General features: G+C 36.6%; 1 protein-coding gene across 1 annotated transcript in view; it reads right to left on the bottom strand.

The window, feature by feature from the left end:
* LOC124158757 (alkaline phosphatase, tissue-nonspecific isozyme-like) overlaps window positions 1–23,761 on the bottom strand; it is a 346,999-nt gene that overhangs the window by 202,338 nt on the left and 120,900 nt on the right. The window contains exon 2 of the mRNA XM_046534048.1: window positions 2,523–2,767. Within this exon, the coding sequence (XP_046390004.1) occupies window positions 2,523–2,767 (245 nt within the window). The remainder of the gene's footprint in view (window positions 1–2,522; window positions 2,768–23,761) is intronic.

Below are 23,761 nucleotides of genomic sequence, written 5' to 3'. Positions count from 1 at the left end.
AGCGAGGGAAACGAGTAAGATTATGGTTAAAATTATGGTGTATTTTCGAATCAAGGAAACCTTTATCATGCTATAGCCAACCTTCAGAGAACAGATCTTGGCCAAGGAGATGTACTTTTAGGACTAGTGGATGAGTGAAAATTACCACCAGGTACAAACATATTTGCTGACAACTTATTCATATCAGAATTGATTACTATTAGCATACATAAAAAAATGAAAACTCTTGTTTGTTATTCTGTTTCCGAAATGCCAGTGGCGATCGCGGACTACAATTCTCACATGGGTGGAGTGGATCTGTGTGATCAATTCCTGGCAAATTACCGGACAACAATTAGGAATAAAAATGGTGGTTCAAATATTTCAGATGAGACTTGGATGTATCAGTTGTACAGGGATGGATACGGTATAAAAAACTCGGATACAGTATCACACTGCTGTTAAATTTCAAAATGCAAATGTAAATTGTTCACGTTATAATACTATAATAATACTCAAAAGTATATTATTTGATGCATAATAATTCAAATTCAAGTATTAAAAACTACTGATGAAGGCATGGGTAATGAATTATATAGCAAAAACGTGCATAAACACAATTAATTGATAATGTGCATTTTTGACCCCTTAAGTGCCCAGATGTATCTTAAGATACGTGTAGGATTAAGTACTATGCAAATGTTAGAGATTTTATAAAATATTTTTTCCCGCATCAGGTCTGATGCCTTATCATAATTTAAGCAAAAAAAGTAAAATTTTTAGAAAAAAATCTTCTGGGCATTAATGGGTTAAAGTTAGTAGTCTGCTTACAGGAAACGTAAATGGGAAGAAAAAAATAAAACATCCTCCCGTAAATTCTGAAGAGTTAGCTGCCCTTTCCAACTCGTTCAAGCTTACTTGGACATGTGATTACGAAAATCCTCGATGATCCCAAATTCTATCGCCAGCATATTATTCTATGAAGCATATTCCAGGTATTGAGCTAAAAATCGCATAACATAAACTTTTTATGAAAGTGTTTTACAAACATTAATTCGCAAATTAATCATTCTTCCCCGAATTCACAAAAGAACGAGTCCAAACAAGACGCAAATCAGACATCATATAAACGTGTCATTGTTTGTTATGATGTTGCAAGCATAAGAAACAAGTACAATTTGTGTGAAACATTTGCCATGATTTGGCTGTGTTTTTGTAAAACAATGATTCCTCAAATGTAGTTCTCTCAGAAGTGGCGATGGAAATATAAGCGTAGAAGATAGTAAGAAGCATAATGAGTCTCACGGATTCACCTTTCCAGAATTTGACGCAAAGAAATTTTTTCCAAGTTACTTTAGCTCTGAAAGTACTTTGAATGACATTACTGTATAGAAATTATATACGAAGAAGAAGTCAAAAATTAACGCAACGCTATCCTTTCAATTACAAAATATAATTTAAAAAATTTGATGCGACGAGTTCGAGAAACTCAACTTTCCCTTATTAGGGTTAAGCGCCAATGTTAATAAAATTAATTTTTATGAATTTACCAATTGATATATCAGTTTTAACATATTATTTACTGAAATGTATGTTCCATTTTACAGAGATCACAAAACATTGAGCCAAAAATTCTAATAAAATCGATATTAAGTTATAGTTCAAAACCAATCTCATCAATAGCATTGATACAAATTGGTGATTGGAAATTGATACTGCGTTTTTCTTCTGAAATGAATGGAAAAACGGGGTCACCTATTTCGCAACTGAGGTAAACAGAACAAATGGGTAATGCATCTACCTTTGATGCATTTGAAGGAACGCTACGGCTGCTGTAACATGTTTGTTAACTCATCACGGCGAGAACTAGTTAAAATACGTGAATCAAGCCATAGCTACACTATAACGTATTGCATTTTAGTTCAAAACGTGGCTTCCATTAAGGATTCCATTGCCAAAAGAAGTCACAAAATCAACTATTGACGTTTCGTGAACGTGTTGGTCATATATATTTCCTACGGTCAATTCAGAAGCAACAAACGTGATAAAATAACTTTCGTCATTGCCTTTATAATGGTCAGTGGTGCACGTTGGATTTCGCAATTTTACAATTTCCGCAAGTACATCATCTTCAAGCCGGTCGAAACGGCGTTAAATCTCATTATCCGATTCTTTGGTTGACTCAGGTAACCATCAACCGTCATTGCAAAGGTGAAAAAAATGATTAAATGTATTTTTTAATTGCACTTAAAATTGCCAGTGGTGCACCGTGGATTCCACAATTATATCAGGACATTTTCAAGCTTGTTGGAACGGTATTTTATCTCGATATACGGTTTTTCGGTTGACTCAGGTAACTATGAACCGGGATAATAGCTACAGTCAGAAGTACATTTTTTACTATGCTGCTAATTGTCGAATCGGACCAAAAAAACAAATTTGGGAGGTTTTTATCGATCACTTTATTTGTCAATATTGTCCAAAAATTCATTTACTACCCATGAACCGTGAACGAATTTTCTATACCAAGTCTGTTGACCCACCTTGGCGAGAGCAAGGTGCGGGAACTTCTCGAAGGCGAGTCGGTGGTCCTCTCCGGAGCCTCCGAGCTGCTGTCCGCGGAGGATGCGAGCGGCCGTCACCGTGGAGATGCCCATTCCATCGCCCACGAAAAGCACCACGTTCCTCGCCACGCCCACCTCCCACGCCTTGCCCGCCTGCTCACCAGAGCCCATCGCCAGGATGTCCTCCAGGGTCGTCTTTGCCTCCTCGTACCAATAGTCACGACCTGTAAATAGAACAGGAAGAGAAATAGGAAATTACGTACTGCTCGTAACACTGCATGAAAATGCTGGGGATAGATTTCTAGGTCAATTATAGATTTATAGATTTTACAGATTTAGCTTTATAGATGCCTCTATTAGCTTATACAAACTTGGTCATTCTATGCCATGTAGCTTGTCAGAAGGTTCCATTAATCCTACACAGTGGCAACATTGAAAGCATAGCATTTATATCACATTACAAGTGATAACTTCATATACAAAAACAATAACATGGCACATATAAAAACATACATATACACATTTGTATATTTTAGAGTGACGAGGAGAGCATTTTTGTGCCTCAAGATATGACTAGATCCAGAAAGAACAATGAAATGGAAAAAATATAAAATGACATAACCGGTGGAACTGAAGGGCCTAGGAATTTTTCCTCTAGCAACATTGGGCTCAAATTACCCGCTTTGGTGCTGGTGTACACCAACGTTTGAATTTTTTACCGCATAGATAAGTTATATATCGTTTTTGCGCTTTACTCAATGCTTACTGACAAACGACGACATCATAAAAAGCATGATTTAAAAAAATTGCTAATATTATTTGCCAACATTCAATTAACCAGATAACATGAAATTCAGACCAAAATAAGCTGTAAATATGTCTTGGGACTGCGGTGGCTATGTACTATTTCCGGGTGTCATGCACGTCGTAGGAGAAATGTTTAGTTTCTACTGAACAAATATTGAATGGAAAATGACCGTGGTCCTACCGTCAAAGAGAGTAATTAACCCAAAATTCACCATCATCAACTGCCTCCTTAGAATTCGATATTCCCTTACCGTCAAATTTTCTTTTTTTTTCGATGTAAAGGTAGTGTAAAGTGTAAACCTCTTCAAATCTCGTTTCCTTTAACGGACCTACCTTTCCCTCACTGTCCCAACACCTACAGGATAAGATCAAAAGATACCTTTCTGAAATGTTACAAAGCCTGTCAATTCATTGCACTTTCCTGACCTCTAAAATGTTTTTTTTTAATTAAAGGTCTTTCCCTCAAAAAGAGCCGAGGTGAGACTTTGAAGGTCCAAGTGGATAAACTAAGTGCAGATGAAAAACGTTTCTTGGCCGTTGAAGAGCGAGCAAATTTAAAAAAATAACACAAGTTCCTGGACTGGGTTCAATTCTTTTTTATGGCTTGTCGTTTGTACGGTAGGATCACGCTTTCCACATCCCCACTTATTAGAGGAGTGTTTTTCACGGCTTTTCCAGGAATTTACGCGCAGAATATCCCCAGTTTTAATTAAAGTAGCTTTTTTATTTTCATAATGAACCCTTCAGATAACATTTCAAATAAAAAGACTTGTTCTCCCCAGTAAATAAAAAGATAATGACGGGAAAGAAGGGAATTTTCGCTTCAAAGTCGTGTGACACAAAAGCTTCATTTGTAGAGAGAGCGTATGAACTAGAATTCAAATCCACTCAACAGTTCGCCTTCGCACTTGCTCCGCTAAATATGTAAATAATTATTTTATGCGACGTACGTCAGGAAAGTATTCAGTATTTAAATTATGCGAACGCCTTTAAAAATGCTGGATTATATAATTCCTTATTTTAATTATCGGGTGAGCAAGGAAAAGGTGGAAAAAACACAGGAGAAGAAATTCCGAGTAGTAACATTGCTAAAAACAAGATAGCCAAGAACTTTAAACGAAATATGTGCTGTTTCAATTTTTTGGAGCTTAGCAAGCATTTCTGTTTATATTTCAACCCAAAAAGCCTAAAATGTAATTCATAGGAAAAATTAAGAAAAATGTATGCAGGCGAAATTGCTTTAATTACACGACTCGTATGCACTCTACACATAAGTTTTTCATCTACGTGTAGTCGATTCAAAAATTTAAATAAGTTTTCAGCATGTACTTGAGGAAAACCATTAAACTGTTGAGATCACTGATGACTAAAACAGCGTAAATGCCTAAATAAAAAAATAAAAACCTAGCATAACATTGCGGATAACCTTTACCATTCTCCGTGGCACGCAATGTAATTAATATTGAATAAAGTAAACTATATGCGATTATTACAAAATTTTCGCGACATTGACAGCACGTGCGGCATGTCGACAAATTTGGTTGGTACTCATCATAGAAATAAAATATGATTCATTTTTCACACAGTTATCTGATGCAAATTACTATCAAATGAAAAATTTAAGTATTTTTAAAGCAAATATCAATATTTCTCCCTCTTTAATTAAAAAGAGAAAGTACTGCAACCTTCATTTTTTTCATTTCAAGTAGAAGTAGGTTTGAGCGCTATGGTAAATACATTGCTAAATAAATGTAACGTGAATAATATGTTGGTTGAAAATTCAAGAATCCAAAGTAATCTAATACAACAACGCGGTATGCATAATTGCAAAGATATTTCACCACATTGGGAGATTCTATTGGGTAAAAATATATAACAAACTTATTGATAAAATAAATTATGCCTATAATTATGAATGTAAAAATAGATAATTTAGTTTGAAAAGGATAATAATCCTTTTGAAAAAAGAAATTCCTATAACATTTTTGCACATTTACTTTTAATTTAGGTATGTAGGAAAGTGTTGCATGATTTCTTTGGGCATGTGAGAGCAATTTGTCCCCCGTATTGTTGCAATGTACCAAATTGTGATTGAAATAGCAACGTATGTAATGAAAATTGTTATGTGATAAATATTGTGATATGTGATTATTTAGGTATTTTATACCAATACTTGTACACATTAGCTCTAATGACCAATAAATAGACTACTACTAATACTAAAATCGCATTCAGAAGTAAAAAAAGCTTTCCTTAGCCCAGGCGATGCAGGCGACAGGATGAAACGTGAGGACCTGGATAGTCATTTGGCGAAGTGTGCGAATCTATAGTTGGGAGAAAGGGTTTGAGCGACCAAAAGTCAGTCACACTACGCCGAGCGTAACATAACAGCGACCATTTCAGATTAGGATACATCGAGAAGGTCCAAAATGATCGGGAGCCTGAGAAACTCCCAAAGGGTCCCTTCTCCGCCTAGTCGGTAGTAACTCTCAATTTCCCCATTCCTCGCATCGTCCTTCCTTTCGCTACTCTCTTCTCCATTCCCAATTACATACACTCAAACGTTTCTCCCCCCTCTTCCCCAAAAGCAAGCCAATTTCCCCGAAAGTAACACTTCCCTCCGACCGTTACCCTTCTCTTCTTCCTCGCCTTGTTGTTCTCTACATCTCTTCCGCTTCATTCCATGGGGAGTTGCCCCCCCCAAATAGGAATCTGATCCCGAAAACTTGGGTTTATGCTTTCGCTTAATGGAGTTCCGTGTTTTTCTTTCTCCTTCCCTCACTCCTTTCTCCGAGCCTTTCTTCTCTCGCGCCTCTCTCCTTCAGTTGTTTCCCTGTTTTCTCCGTGCTATGGTTTTGGGAGATGTAAAGCCAAGGACTACGCCGCCACCCTGAGAAGTTTTTCTCCTTTCCCCCCCCCGCGGAGAGAAAACTTGACGCGAGCAGTTCCTCGAAAGGCGCCTCACTACTTCCAGGACTCGACCCGAAGCGTCAACAAACCCTTTCGGATTCTTAACACGACCTACCCTTCGCTCTCTCCCCCTCTCTCTCTCTCTCTCTCTCTCTCTCTCTCTCTCTCTCTCTCTCTCTCTCTCACTTTCTCTGTTTCTCAAACCCTCTGGCCAATGTAATCGGAAATGCCTCGAGCGTGAGGGAAATAAGGGACGGAAACGGTTCACGCCTGTCATTCGAGAGTGGAATAAGAACGTCTGCCTTACCCAAAGGCGAGTATCACTCGATATTATTTACCCTTTTTATATAAACGCAAAATTAACCTCATTGCTTTCTTAATTACTATATTGCACATTAAATGATATTATTTCCAGGATCACCTTCCCGTGATTTAAATTTAAACGGCCAATTTATTTTGTCACTCTAATATAATAAATGAAAGTATTTCTTACTCCTCCTTCACATGATTTTTTTTAAAACGATTTCTTCATCATGACCTCATTTTATATATAGTAATTAATATAGTCATGGAGTATAGGTCAGGGACATGAAATGCAAAATATTTGTCAACGTTTCGACATTTTCTTACATCTTACTCTCTTCGTCTTGGCGATGAATAATGGTTTCGATAAATTAATAAATGAAGAGATGTAGTATTTTTACGATTATATTTTTAGCGAATCAAAATAAATATTATAAAAACAATGCTGTTGTACATAAATGAAAAATAAGTGACTAGAATTCTTACATGCATTATTTGCATTTTGTTTATCGATTTTCGCAATACTAGTAAAATATCATTGTTAGCACCAATTTGATCTCATTTAACGAAGGTAAATTTTACTGAGGTAGTTGATGTCTGATCTTTTATTGCAATTAATTTCATTTTTCGAGTATGAATAATTTCTTTAAATAATCTATATTTTTTTTTAATTTATCATAATCTAAAATTTACCGTTATCAGAATCAAAATTACGGCTCTTGTTTACACTATGCTTTTTAAACTGTAGATAATAGCCATACAATATTGAAATTTTAGTTTTCTAAGATCGGCGTACTTCATACGCCAGCCCACTCAAGGGATAAATTGAGTATTTACTTAGTTGAAATAAGGAATAGGTATCACAATAACATATGACGCCAACTTTTATTGCATAAAAATACTCAAATGGCGTAGGAAGCCATTTAACAATTAAGATTTGACAATAAAAATGAATGGCCGTTCCTTACGAAGATTTTTCATATTTGCATTCATGTGATTTCAGAACATCACTTTGACAATGGTATACCATGATTGATTGCTAGTGTTCATTGAGGAATGTTTTAGTTCCACGTTCCTGCCTGAAATTTAGTTCATTAAAATATTTATTTTCCATATTTTTCAATTTCAGGCGGTGTTCTGGAGTGTTTTTTTAAACAAAAAGTGGAATTGAAAGAAATAATTGAAGGAAGAAGGATACGGACGTACCTCGGGGTGCTAAGGTGGAGGAATGACAGATTATAGCATTAAGAAATCGATACCATTACAGGTTGATGATGTTGTAAATTTGCCTTAATTATAAAAAATACAATGCAAACCTAGTTTTTATAATTTTGTAGAATTTAAATTTTTAATAGCAAATTATCTGTGGCACCGAAAATTTAGTATTATGGGACAACTTAACACTCTATTATGGGACAAGTTAGTATTATGAGACAGGTTTAAAGTTAAAACTGATTTTTCATTCACAAAATGTCACTTTTGATGCTTGATTAAGAGGTTTATACCAAAGAGATTTAAATACTTGATTAGAGATACCAACGTAATTGAAAATTTGTGCAGGACGTAGCTGAAAGCTCCGACAACAATGCTTATGACATAAAGTATACTTAAAATTGCTTATACCGAGTTCTATAATTTTAAAAGGTGACATATTTGGCACGACTGTTTCATATTGGCTATAGTAATGTATGAAACGGGAGGAATGCAAGTTATAAATACTTCGAGTTAATTTACCAGGAATTTTCGGTATCTTACAAATTTTGCTATTTATAAAAGAAATTCTGTAGTTCTAGGGCCATTTTATATTTCCCAACGATTTAGCAGCTAGAATATTGCAATTCACTACAGCCGTACACTAAAGTTGACTTTGCTCATACCATTATAATCCAGGAGATTTTCCTATAATCACAAAAGCCATGGAATTTTCCTATAAAAGCAGAATACTTAGCAAATAAATCAACAGCGTATCTTTAAAACGAAAATCAAATAGATTTATTGATAACGTCATCATAGCTACGGAAAGCTGCTTGAAATAAAACTTAGCGAATAGAGAGTCGACCCTGGGTCGAATATATATTTAATTTTCCCTGTCCCATAACGTATGCCGGTCTTTGTCTCTCCGAGAATCCCTTATTACTCATTCCTTTTCTCCTCAAGAGTTGAACTGGCCTCTACACATCCACATAAAACCGTTCCGCCCAACGCCTCCAAAATCCCAGCGTCTGACTTTCTCTCCGACAAATCCCGTGACTTCTTTCATCTTATACGCCCTCTGAATTACACGAGTATCGTCCTCCCTCTGCCAAATATTTGCTAGAAATAGACCCTAAAGTTGTCTCTTTCAACCCGTAATTGTATGAATTACGTACTCCGTATCATTAGAGATATTGTCCTTCCCGCACAACCGGCCGTATTGAAAGCGGACTACCTGGTGAAATGCATGCTTAATACCTTCGCCAATATGTTGAACCTTTCCTTGAATGAATGGATGTAGTTTATTAATTGTCCTGGGTCTATATTCCTTAAATAAAGAAATACATGCATTTTTCAGCAACATGAATAGTAAAATGAAAAATTTTGGAACTAACGTAGTGAAAAAATTAAATGTATATTAATAAAATATTCGCAATTTAAATGACTGAATGCAAATTATTTAAGAAACCGTTGAATAAAATTCCTCTGCATACTTTTTTTAAATGCTTAAAATACAATAATTGGACTGAAATGCCATTCTTAAACATGCAAAGACAATTACTACAAGCAAAATAATGACAACATTTAGTGGTCAGAAAGTAACATATTATATTTCATATTATAAATAGCAGCAGAAGAACAATTTTTCAGCCTAATTTGAGTTTATTTATTCATGTCAATGTTATCTTGTAGCACAAATATGAAAACTATTAGTCCACCTGACGAACAATTAATGGAGGGGAAAATGTGTGTTCGAAATTCTTTAGGATTGTGCTGGAGCCGATATTTTTAAATGCATAAAAACCCCTAATCGACCTAAGGAGACATCACCAGTGATTATTATAAATAAATAAATAAAAATTTAATGTCTACGCCAGCATCTTGAAATATTCAGTTCATTTTTACGTGATAGATCGTATAACTGATCACTTGTCGAAAGTCGAAATTTAAAAGTATTCCCCAGTTATGATGCGAAATAAGCATGTCTGAGTTGCCAGTGCTAAATTACCAGTCATTACCATTACGCGTGAATTGTAGCCTGAAAGAATTCGGTCGAGAGGGAATCCAATGAGAGAGGTACTATTGCAGCTGAAAAACAAAAAATGACATATTTTGCAATTTTGTTATCTTTTCATGGCTAAAATCCATAAATGGACATGCAGAAAAAAAAGAACCGGATACTTATTTCTTTACGTCATTTTGGCAACAATTAGATTGAGCAACAAACACCTGAAAGAATTCGGTCGAGTGGAAATCCAATGGGAGAGGTACTATTGCAGCTGAAAAACAAAAAAATGACACATATTTTGCAATTTTGTTATCTTTTCATGGCTAAAATCCATAAAAGGACATGCAGAAAAAAAAGAACCGGATACTTATTTCTTTGCATAATTTTGGCAACAATTAGATTAAACAACAATTTGGCAACAATATGACAATTACCTTTACTTTACTCCAATTAATATTTAAAGGCTTCTCTCTTCGATCTTTACTAGTTTCCAACAATACAGCATAATCCTAAGCTTCTCGGCGCTCATTACCTAGCGCAAACTAACCGTATTAACCGCCACTACCACTCATCTCTACAACTTGCCCTTCTCTCTTCACATCGAAGCATTTTCAGAAAGAGGCCAATTTCTCCGGATTTCATCGCTCATTTATTCATAAGATCAAATTACATGACATGAGGAAATTTATATTATAACATTCTTCACCACTGTATTACATTGTTGACATTTAGCCAAGAAATTTTATATACGATACTCTAAAGTGTAGCTGAGAATATGTAATTATTACTGCTGTTAAAAGAACGATTTTCGTAAAGACATTAAACTATCTTAAATTCATAAATCATAAAGGTTCGTTTAAGTGTTTTTGCATGGACTAGGACCTCAACCGAATCGCTAACTGCAGAAAGGCATCATATCCAAGTCGGACGACTCTTCTTTTATTTTTTTCTCCTAAAAAGAGTGTGGTGCTAAAATTTGGCAATTAAAGTGAGCGAGATCGACCAGATACTTAGTAGCGCATTTTAATTTTCCATTCGATGATTCGATTACCTAACTATGTTTAGAAAAAAATACCCCCACCCCTTGGCTTCTGACCCCTCAATATTCATCGAATTCAAACTTCCTCCTGAAGATTTACGAATGTAACGTATGCTTTGATAACAATCTTCTATTAAAGCATCTGGAGGAATCCATTAATGCGATGTGTAAGGTGGATTTTTTCCATCTTACGCCGCGTAATAAACCACGCCAACGTATAAGGATCACAAATCGTAAAAGGGACAGAAGTACACTCCATCTCTAACGAAAGACACGTTCATCAAGTTCATCCCTGATTAATCAGCGAGACGTGCGCGAGCGGCTCAAAAACCCTCATTCCGCCCAGGAATTTCCATCTGGGATCCCGAAAGCTGTGAGCACACTCCTGAGGCAGCACAAGGTTCGGAAGGATTGCAGAGGGTAAATTGGCTGGGGGCACATAAAAGGATCCGCGCATTTCGGGAATGGGATATCCCGACGCGATAGGGCTCTCCTTTCCTCGTTTCACGCCGTCAACCACAACAGATTAGCATACGCTGGGGTCGCCGAGCGGGCAAACACGCGTTAGGGATTGATACCTGATAAAAATCCCATCCGTGAAAAGCTCCCGTTTTTCCTTTGGCGAGAAAGCCCTTTACCACGACTTCGTAAACTCTTTGGATCTTCCGAGCGAAACGAAAACCCTTATCAAAAGGGATTTCCGGTCTCGCACGATGACAGCCGAGACGAGGAAACCCGGCCCAGTACAAACAACAACGCAGTCAGACGCGAGCAATCACACTTTCGCCTCAGCGTGGTTGGTTGCCTGACCTGTGCGGAACATTATCTTTCCGCTTGCCTGGCCTTTTATGCTGATGTAACGCGAGTTTAAAAATACTCACCAGCAAAATTACTCAATACGGACTCTATGATGAAACAGTATGAGCTTACTACATGAAAATTGTAAACGACTTTAATATGCTAGCGTGGTTTTACTCTGAAGCCGATAAAATCTTTAAACATTTCATAAGGAAGAAGAAATGGCCCTACTTAAAGAGAATTACGTAACGTAAGTACAGAAAAGAGAATGATATGCCTCATCCTTTATCCATGCTAACTTACGAAAATTTCCACATATTGACCAAGAAAATAGATTAAACGTCGCCTTGCATCATGTAATGCTTCGCGAATAATTAATTCCGTTCGAACTGCTGAGAGGATAGGGTGAAAGAGCAGAACAGAGGTTATAATGATTGTAAATGGGGAAATTTTTTAGTTCAAATCATAAAATAAGTTTTACCATAAAATAGCACATGAATTATGCATTAAGTATTATCACGCTTGCTATCTAAGGAAATTCAATCGGTGAAAGAGCGAATTTATCATCGCACAGTCATCCTGCGTTCATAAAGATAAAAAGATACGTACTTAAAAATATAATGTTAAAATATGATGATAAATAAAAAAAAATAATGATAAATAAAAGAAGAGTCGCTAACCCTAGGCCGTGAAATAAATAGGGTAAAACGGAGGGCAATGTTGATTCAAAGAAAACGATGATAGAAATCATGCTGGTTACCATGAAATATTTCAAATTACATTAGAAAGTGCAGCAAGAAGAGAACGTAATAAAGATAAAACTAATGCAAAACACGTACGCATAAAAATTAAGCGAAATTGAAATGGATGGTCGCTAAACAAAACCGTGAATAACGCAAAAAAGCCAAACTACTTTACTTTTTTTAAGAAAAGCCAAACTTTTTTAAAGAAAAACTACATCCCTCAAAAGTTAGGATTTCAGGAGAGAAACTACTACACAGCATGTTTTCGTCTTCTTCATCTCTAATATTTTCGATACATGTCTAGGACTAAGGATAAAGTTTAGTGGTGAAAAACTTGAGCAGTTCAACTATTTAGGCAGTTGGTACGTTAGAGGAAAATGGATACAGTAGTAAGGACATCAGGAAGAAAATTGCATTAGCAAAATAAGCGTTCATGAACAGGAAAGAGCCTATGAGAGGATCACTATGTAAGAAGTTAAAGAAAAGTTTAGTGAAGAGTTTGATCTGGAGTGGAGAGATTTCGTGGACACTTAGGAAGGAGAACGAGAGAAGACTCGAGGCATTCGAGATGTGGGTGTGGCGAAGAATAAAAAGGTGAAGTGGACGGAGAGAAGGAGAAATGAGAAAGTGCTGGACATGGTGGGTGAGGAGAGGCTGTTTTTAGATGAGTGATTTACTCATGTGTTTTCTCAAGATTACAGTATTAGTTATCCATACCATACGGAAGAATTCTATGAAACTGTATTTATTTCCCAGCTTGTTCCACAAAAAGTACAATATCCAGACCTACCATGCATATCAGGGATGATTATCTCAGACGATAGTCCTAAAAATAGGGTAACAAGGTTAATTAATAATTGGTTACCATATATTATTTTCTGGTATACAGGATTTAAGAAGATATTTTTCAGTTATCATGAAAGGAATTTATAATTTAATAGCCGTTTATAGTTAATTAATTTTTTTAAACAATGTCTATGCATTAATTTACCAAGATCTAGAATGTAGAATTAATCTAGATCACAAGATCAAACGCCGCTCATATTCATATTTCGTGGTACCTTTTGTTATCTGGCTTAAATATAAAGTAAATTGATTCAAAGCTGAGACCTCCTAGAAAATACTTCAGCTCTTAAGGCCACCATAAAAAGAGATGCAAGAAAAAAATAGCTAGTGTTTTCTATGAACACGACAGTACAATATACCAGTATTGATCTTTTTGTTTTTACTAGTTCTTCAGTCTCAACATGATTCGTGGTCGAAGAGGGACTAACCTTAATCTCTTGACTTATCTCGTAACCTTAATCTCTTATCCCGGTTACTATTACGAGCGAATAAAGACAAAGAGGAAGTAAGAAGTGGTGGGATAATAAACGACACTAAATAAAGACACAAGGTAAAATATTACTGATTGCAATCTGATCACAGCGTATAAGTAGCATGCTGTTGGCATATACGGTAATTGTTTCGCACTAGTCCTCATTAAATATTATTATCTCGAAGGTACCAATGGATTAGAATACCCTTTTCAATTCCTATGGTTCGGCGAAAGCGTCGCAGCATATCAACACTATTTCCCATTTTCCCACGGTCATTCCATTTGCAAAGAGACCCACACTCATAACAACGCTGTAAATAAGCCTAGGAGGTGTCCCTTGCCAACTCAGCGGCTTAAATCCGATCCCTGAACACCTAACCCTTATGAGCCTTGCACCTTCACCACTGTCAATCACATAAAAGCACCGAAATCCCCTCTCCGATAGCTTAAGTCTTCCAGGTATCCCACCGTGAAAGTTCGTATGTAAGACAGCCAAATCCATCAATATGAGGACAGTGTGAAAAATATTAGGACATAAGGGGACCCATATCACAGAAATGTTCACATTACAATCCGATTTTGGGCTAATATCCCGCCTTCATAGAGAGGCTACTTGTCAAGAAAATCAGGTAAAACATCACGTGGAAACACAAGCATATGAGTTGGTACAGTATAGTATTCCAGCATTTACTAGCAATTGAAGTATTATTTATTTCCCACTTGTTCTATTAATTTCAGCTATTTTATCTCAGCGCTATTATTACTGTTAAGTTATTTTGGTTTTATGTTATGCATAAATAGTTTTAATTGCCTTTTTTATGGCATATACTGGAATATAGTAATCGGGCATGGTATTTGACATTCTTGAGCTGCTTTACCACTCTAAAATAATTTTCGACAATCGATATAAAGTTAAACTAATGGATATGTCACCAAGCATGAAATATAAGGGTAAACCTATTCATTTATAGCAACAGAAAAGTATTCCTGATCGGCAACCTAAGGTTTGATGACCCTTCAAAATCCAGGAGGTCACATTTAGATATTTTTGCCGTAATAATCTGGTGCCTACGCTATGATTAGTTAAGCATGATATTGTTGCAGCAGCCTCAAGAAGTTAAAAAGCATAGAATCACCATCTGCATTGGTTCCAGCGAAGGAAAAGTAAAATTTATTATTTTTAACGTGAAATATTCAGTATTCCGCTCTTCTGTATCATATATAATTTTAATGAGGAAGAGTTTCTTTTGCCATTTGATGATAATTCTTTAAACTACTTTTTTAATACCATCATACACGCAACAATATTTCAGTTTTATAACTTTTAAGGGGAAGAAAACGTTCATTAACATAAAGATAAAGTAAAATTATTTCAATTTTCCCTACTTGATCAAGCAAAAGGTATTCGTACGTTTTTGGCATTTTTCCTTTCCTAGCCGTTTTATTTAGCCATTGATCGTTCAGCGCAACTACATACTAGCTTAGATAGGTAATATAGTACCTGCAATTACAATGTCCCACCCACAATAATTCCTCTGAGTAAAATTTACCAAGTCCATGGAACGTTCAAAAAATTCTCTTCTGGCTATTAAGGGATTATAAAACTATAAATTAACATAAACACTCACATTCATTAATAGAGTTGCTTCCAGAAGAGTGCAATTTCATTACACCAAGAGGTCGAAAAAATTGCCAATCAAGGCATGGTTACCAGTATTTTTGAATTCTCAATTAAGAATTTTGCTATCAGATTCAAAGTCTCATTCAATTATTTTGTACGCTATCAAAATAAATTTGCAGACGTTTCCTACTGAGAAAATTTTACAGAGAGCGCCTTTTGAAAGGAGTGAGCAAGAGATCTATTTCAGAGCAAGCATTCGACTCTGCAGACGAACGCGAAGTGAATAAATCCAATGCGCGAATAGGTGAGCATAATCCCAAGGCAGATTGATCCACAAACGTAATTGGACTTTCACACGTATATCCGACAACCGCAGTCAAGGAATATCCATTTACACAGATCTGCTTCGGTGATTGCCTCGGGGAATCTCTGTTCATCAAAAGGAGTTCTACTACTAACCGAGTCCAGCGTAACAAGAATTGGAACTATATCAGGATCTCATCATGAAAGGAAGACCGCAGAGACTCATGGCAAAGATAACATCTACTTCTACCTAGTGTAATGAACTTCACCAGCAAGAATTAACACCATTGTTTGCCCACTACGAAGATTAAAGAAGGGGCCCTTGACGAATTTTGCCAAAGAGTATATTCTGAAAACCAATCATGCGAGTTCATGATGAGAGAATAATAAGAAAATGAAAACTGACTGTTTATTTTACCTCAAATTCCATTTACTCATGAGATTAGGAAGTAAAACAATTGAGTTCTCAAAGACAACTGAAATAAAAATCACTCAAAGGAGTGAAGTATGGTAATTGTATTCAGGCTCATGGCACTAAATTTTAGGTCCTCGTGGTCCATCTATGATGGCAACGCGAGGGAAAAAAGACTTGAATAATAATTATAATAATAATATGTCTTTATTCGGGCGAGGTTGAGACTAAGAAGTCCCCTCTTCCACCTAACCCTTCGGTAGCGTCAATGAAAACATATTGAAAAATGGTGTGCGGTATTGCGGTATGCGGTATGAAAAATGGTATTAAAAAAACGCTACCTAACTCTGAGGAAGGTGGTAATATGCCACCGAAAATGTAGTACTGTGAGTGTTTATTATCTTTTTTTGTGTCCTGTGATTCTGCCCAACCTGGGGTATTTTTATGTTTTTACAATACAAAAGATATACAATATACACTATTTGTGAAATGTCAAAAATATAAACAAGTATATATGAAAATTTTGTGTATAAAAGATTTCTTGAAGAAAATACTATATAAAGAAGCCTCAACCGGTCGTAAGCCTCAAACCTGCGCTAAAGCCGCGCAAAGCGATAGGTGTAATATTTCATATCCTGCCGCGTGAATGGCGGTGAAATATTCATGAATGAGAAAACCTGGACCGGGAATCAAACGACGCACCTTTTATTTTTTTCATGTAGCCGCAGAATACAGAAATCAGTTTTAGTCGGTATTAATAACATGTGGCTTATCACCTTACAGGTGCGACGTGTCACCCATAATATGCGGGGTAGACGCAGCGAGGTAATGTTTCACAAAGTAATTCTTACAACTAAGAGAATATTGATATCGTATAAGTATACTTTTTTTTAAGTGCTTGAGAAATGAGACTATCCGCTATATTTACTGCTTAGTTTATTTGAAAAAGCAAAGTTTGGTCGGGACGAAATTTAGTAATTTTACAAAATTTGCGGCGTCTCTCCCTTATAGACCCTATCAAATTCGCATAGCCACAGAGTAAGAAGTGATGAAAGAATAAAATTCATATTTATAGGATTATTAAATCATATGCCATATTCGAATTAGAAATATTTTATGCTTTTAAAAGAAGGAGAAACAGTAGGAAGTCAAATAGTGACACTAGAGTTAGCACTAAGAAAATAATGACCGTTTTTAGTGATTTGCAAAGAATTCTGCACGTAATCCGTGGCTGCAAGAGTGTACCTACACACTCCGGTACCATCCTATGAATGATAGAGAAGCAATGTCAGAGTTCACATCAAAATAAGGCTTACCGTCATACCCACCTCAATTCAAGATATAAATTCCAATGCATCTTTGCTCGCCTCTAAGAGGCCAGAGAAGCAAAGAGTATTTATTTTTAAGGCAGCTAGAGAAAACTTCAATTTAAAAAATTAATTTATTTTTTTCTAAACTACTAATTAAATATACTAATTTTACTCAATCGCGCGGCTTGGTCAGTAAAAGTTTGTCTTCAGTTCTTTCCCAACGTTTCTTCATTTGACCAACAATATTGTATAGCATTTATTACTTGATAGAGAAAGCAATGCTGCCTTTAAATGACAGGAATATTTCATTTCATGCAACTGTGGGACTATAAAGAAATCATTTAAAAGCAATTGTACGAAAAAATAAATCCTAAAATCCATTTTAAAAAAATAAAGCATAGCTGTATCACAAAATCTCTCTACCCTCTCCTGTCGTGTCTGATGGGGTCCTTCTCCTAGGTGCCATCCTTTTAATGACCAGGAGTTCCAATTTGGAATCACCAAATGAATGAAATTACAACTTAAACAAGCTGTTAGGTTTATAGATTAAAAGGAGTCCAATGACGCAATACTACGATGTAGCTACCTTTCCCCTAAATGCTTTCCTTTTAATGATCAGGAGTTCCAATTGGAAGTCACCGAATCTTGTAGAATTCCGAGTTAAACGAGCAATTAGGTATAAAGATTTAAAGGAGTCCAATGACGCAATACTAAGATGTAGGTGTCTTTCTCCTAGGTGCCTTCCTTTTAATGATCAGGAGTTCCAATTGGGAATTACCGAATCTTGTAGAACTACCTCTTGCGCGAGCGTTTAGATAAATATATTTAATAAAAGGAGCCCAATGACTAAATGCTAAGATGTAGGTACCTTTGTCAAAGGTGCCTTCCTTTTCATGATCAGGAGTACCAATTGGAAATCACCAAATCATGTAGAACTATGTCTTGCACCAGCGGTTAGGTATATTAGATTAAAAGGAGCCCGATGACGCAATACTGAGATGTGGGCGTAATCACACCAGAGGTCGCGCCTGTTACCCGAGACAGGGATGTATCCGATCTGCCCCGCCAATCCCATTTTGCATTATCAATCCATCTCCTTCCACCCGGCTCCTTCCCTTATACGCATGGCACACAATGAGGACCCCTTCCCGGGGAATCAGGTTTCCTTCATCTCCAGGGCGGAAACCCTATTCCACCGTTCCATTAGTGCGGTTTAAGGCCCTCTCCCCGTCATCGTAAATACTCCCAACACACCGCAATAGGATAGCTATGCTTTCTCCTCAGCGAGAAAATCCCCTTACTTTCCTCGCGAGTTGCAATCGTTTCTCACCGTAACTCCACCCGGTCCACATGGCCCAAACTCCTCGTTTTGGTCCAAAAATACCTATTGGTAGCGGCTACTTTTTAATCTTCTTCAATGTTAAGGGATTTCTCAGGCTGGAATTACAGTGGGAAAATAGGTATTTTATTCAAGGCACGCGGCTAAAAATTGCTGAAGAGCATAATCTAGCTAAAAGCAGAATATGCTTCGGAACGTTTTCATTATGCGAATCAGTTTATCTTTAATATTTTCCTTAAATTATTCACTTTTGCTAACGTCTTGGTAAAAATTAAACAGTTCGTCGATAGTTGCGTGCATAAGGTTACTCGCACGAAAAGTGCGGAAATAAATTCAGTTTCTCATTAAACTGTACACTTAAATTAAACGATACTTAGTTTTAAAAGCCATTAATTACTATCTAAATAAAACCAAAGAAAATTGATCCCATTCAGTGTGGCTATAACATGAATTGATAGAAAAATCTGAAAATCTTCCAATAATTTTAACCATGTGGTCCGGGTAAGTATTCGGAAGTTAGGGTGCTGCACTATTATAAACTCCAGGAAAAAATATTGAGGATAAAATTACCTTTGATTGTAGGGAGCAGTATTTATATATATAAGTGATGCAAAAATCATTTACAAGACTGAAAGCATAGGTTTTTTATTTTCCGCAACAGGACCTGCCGTGGAATTAACATGAAATTTAAGTATGCCCCGCGCAATCAGAATAATGTTCACCTTACGTAGATCTCACGGAATATAACCCCTAATACGATGTAACAACCTTTATATTTCATATTATTTACATTTATTCAAAACATATATTACCTATGCATTACACTTAATTGAAAAATATTCTCGGGCTTGGCACAGAGTAAGGTATTGATTGATGACGATTGGAGCCTAAACTTAAGCCATTCCATAGAACATTCCATAGAACCATAGAACTATCTGATACTGCACCCGAGAGTATTTCAAATAAATTTCCGAAAATTTAATCGTAATGGAGAGGAAATTTTTCATATGGAAATTATGCTTGCAATTTTCTACGATTCTCTATTCGTTTCACGTTATCCTTCAGGGTTTCACGTTATCCTTCAGGGTTTCCCATCTCCTTACTTTCCTCTCTCCCCTTACTTCCCCCGCTCCAGTTAAAAACTGTATAAATTGAATGAACTCAATGGTGGCTTAAGAGACTATTAGGTCGAAGCACACACGAGAAGAAATCAAAATTTTCGAGAGTTACACTTTGTACAAAAGTATTATTTATATAATATATTTACCTACTTTTACGATTTGAAATTAGCTCTAAACTTATGGCCCATTTTACACGCTTTTGGTATGTTACAATCCAGTGGCAGGTTCAGAGAGAGGCTAGGGGGGGGGGGATATCCCAATTTAGCTGGGAGATTATCCCAATTTAGTTCCCCCTTTTCCCTATCCTGGATCTGGCGCTGAATGAACTAAACGCCATTTGAACATTGAATATGATGTACTAATATAGAAGCTTAGGTCGTAATAAATTTTATAACGTTAAGTACACCCGGACTAGCTACGGTGATAACTTTTTCGCGAGACACCCGCAATGCACAAATTGTGCGAAAAATCCATAGAGAAGATAATCATTCGCCTTGACCAGGATTCGAACCCGGACCCGATTTCCGGTTGAGTGCATTACCCAGTTAAGCCACCGAGTCGTAATACCTACCAGCAGATATTTGTGGAAACAACCGGACTGGGCGTTATGGACTGCTGAGCATATGTTTCCACAAGCAGTTCAAATTGTGCGCACAGTGCCACAGCCGGAGAGCAGGCCCGGACAAAGAACACATACAAATGTTCGCTCTTGGCTATATTTAAATATACCGGGACTAGCCACGGTGATAACTTTTACGGTGGGTCACCTGCAATGCACAAATTGTGCGAAAAGCTAAAGGCTGAAGTACTCCGCAGGAAATCAGATTTAATATCCAGGTTCGAATCCTGGTAAAGGCGAATGATTTTTTTTTCCCTGTTGATTTTTCGCATAGATTTTATAATAATGGAAAATGGCAAGTATTTATTGAAATATTTATAAATAACATTAAATGGCTAAAAAGCCTACGATCATTCATCCTACTCATTTAAAAATTCAGCTTTTAATGAAAATAAGGCACACCAATCCATCCACGTCAGGTCAGAGGATGATGGCATTACAATGATTCAGCCGATCGTGGTCACCCAAGAGTAAAAGAGAACGGTATTTTTGTCCGTATGTTACGGAGTTCTCGTTTGTCTGACGGAAGGTAGAACATTCGCCGCGGCCCAAAACACAGCAGCCACCCACTAACCCCAATTCAACGCAGCCCTTTCACAAAACCACCACCGATCTAATAGCGACGGCTGGCTCTGAAGTCTCTGAGAGCCCTGGGCGCACACGGTTTGGAGTTTGGTGTGGAGATATTGGCGCCTATTTATCCCCACTCTGTTTCTCTCGCCTAGGATCGGTTCGAGGGAAGGTAGACTAACACTTTCGGACGGCTGCGGTGGCCTTTTATCTCTGATAGCTTTCACAGGTCGAGTATACCTTCCCACCAAACGAGCGATTCAATTCAATGGTGTTGCAAAGCAGGGGCGGATTCGAAACCCCTGGCTTGAGAATTATTTGCACGAAGAGATTTTGAAACCTCCTTGTCTAACTTAAATCACTAGTGAAGTGATCATAACTTAGAGACGGGTGCATCACTTGATAGACCAAATCTTTATAGTTTGATTTAAAATTTTGAATTCAAATTAGACTCACATAAATTAGATTCTGTGTGTAACAACCTAAAAAGAGTTAGTACAGGGGTTCAATGAAGACATAAAAAACATGTGACAGGCGACATATTATTTATCATAGATTAAAAAATAACCATCGTTATATTACATAGGTATTTATTAAAAATTTAACCGGTTTTGACCTATTCAGGTCATTATCAAGAGGTAACGGAAGATTATGGTTCTGTAACCTCTTAATGATGACCTGAAAAGGTTGAAACCTATAGTGTTTTGATAAATACTTGTGGAATATAACAAAGGTTATTATTGACTTCGTTAGACAAACCTACGTAAGTTATCAGCTGAGTTCATAAAATAGGAGAGGAGATGGCGCAGATATTATGGTATGTTGGTGTGTAAAATTCGTGTTTTCAAGGGGAACAATCAATGCACAGAGGAAATAACACAAAACTTAGCGTAAAATATTCTAAATCAGTATGGATATAACGCTAAAAATAGAAAAAAGAACAGAAGTATTTAGGAATATTATACTGGAAACAAGACAACCTCTTCGTCACCAGATGTATTAAGGAAGTACTAAAGGCTCAAAGTTAAAGTTAATGTCCTGATTTTAAATTTCAGATGATTTGAAAAAATAGCGTCGTGCGAAAATAAAAATTTTCTAGTCATGATATCTTGTAATTCTACCGCTGAGTTGTTGCATTTTCAACCTATTACTTTCTTTCGCTGCAACCGATGATTTGACCTGACGCGACCGTGAGCGTATCCCGTTTTTTCCGCCTTATACCGGACGCATTATCCTGTTTTAGTCTCACATTGGTCTGTTTTGTATGGCAGGATGATTTCTTCAAATGTTATAAAGCTCAATACATTTCCCACTTTTTATAAATTTAAATTTTTTATACATATTCTCTGCATGAATATTGATGCCATTTTTTATGAATCGGCCATAGTTTAAGTAAAGTTTATTTTATATCTAAGTGCAAATTTAGCCATAAAAGTCAATAAACCTCATTCGAACTACTTGCTTAGTGAGTGGCAGTAAAATGACGCCAATATACTAATAAAGAGTTTTGTATAATGCAATAAACTCAAGTCGGGTCACAATGACCCGACGCGACAGGTTACGTTAGTCTTGGGGTGTAACCAGTTAAGAGTTAACTCCCTCTCTTGTTCTCCTGTTCCCAAAATTCTTACTGAGGAAACTACCCTGTATTTGCCGAGTCATATATGCATAATTGTAATCATTTTCTGCCACATAATTCTCTAACAAACTTCATTATTTTACAATGAAATTACAATGCAATCACAATGAAAAAATTGAAATGCTTTATTTGTTCGTGGATGATAATTTAAATGAAAAAGTAACTCCAGTTATTACCCAACTTAATATTCCATTGTTTAACATGCATATATTACTCGAGATAGCTAACAGGAAAAAGAAAAAAAAAACTATTATTAAAATAAATCGTTGTTAAAATAAACACCATAAGTATTATTATCACAAATAATCTTTCAAATGGATACAAAATTTAACTTACATATATTGCCACAGATCGAGAATGCTATCTTTCTCTGGACGTACTGCCTTTTGGTACATACTCAAGAAAAACAAGCGGAAGTTGACAAATGAAGAAAGAGATGCATTTAGTCCAACAATGGAAATGGCATTCAAAATTTCAACTGCCGGAACAGCGTGCTGCGTGATCTGGCCCATTAACTGTCGGACTGAACGGAAGTGATTTTTTTCTTAATGCGCGACAGAGGCGGAAGTTTGCGGTAGCATCTCCAGCGTTGGCGTCCATCAAATATGCGCAAGGGACAAGGAAGCTGCCAAATGATTGCTTCTAGGGTCGTCCTCTTCTCACCACTACTAGATTCCAACATCCCGACATCCAGGGCCGGAATGGGGAGGTTTGTTGGGGGGGGATAAAGACAAGTTTGCCACCCCTGATCCCCCTCGATATCTCCCTCCCTCTACCCCCACCACTAAAATATAACACATTAAGCTATTGAGATATGTCATTTGAATTTACACATTGGGAATGCTATCGCTTTCAATAGTTTTCCTCGGCTTCTACACCAAGTTGATTCAGTCGTATCGTCCAAAGTTTAGGAAAACGACTTGTAACTTTTATTGTCAAGACGTGTTACTGTCTGAATGTCCAATATTGAACGTAAAGACCTTTTTGGGTTGAGACCATCTTGATTTAATGTACTCGTTCACCAATTTTTTTTATTATTATCATAGATTTCCAGAGAGTTTTAAGAATAAGGATAGCTATTAATTTGCATTTTTTCGATCCGTCACCCGTTTCAGCCGAATGTCCGATTGAGGAAGATTTATTTTTTATATATCCTTCCCATCT

Source organism: Ischnura elegans, chromosome 5 (assembly GCF_921293095.1).
Source record: "Ischnura elegans chromosome 5, ioIscEleg1.1, whole genome shotgun sequence".
Taxonomy (NCBI): Eukaryota; Metazoa; Arthropoda; class Insecta; order Odonata; family Coenagrionidae; genus Ischnura; species Ischnura elegans.
This window is presented reverse-complemented; position numbering and strand designations above follow the sequence as displayed.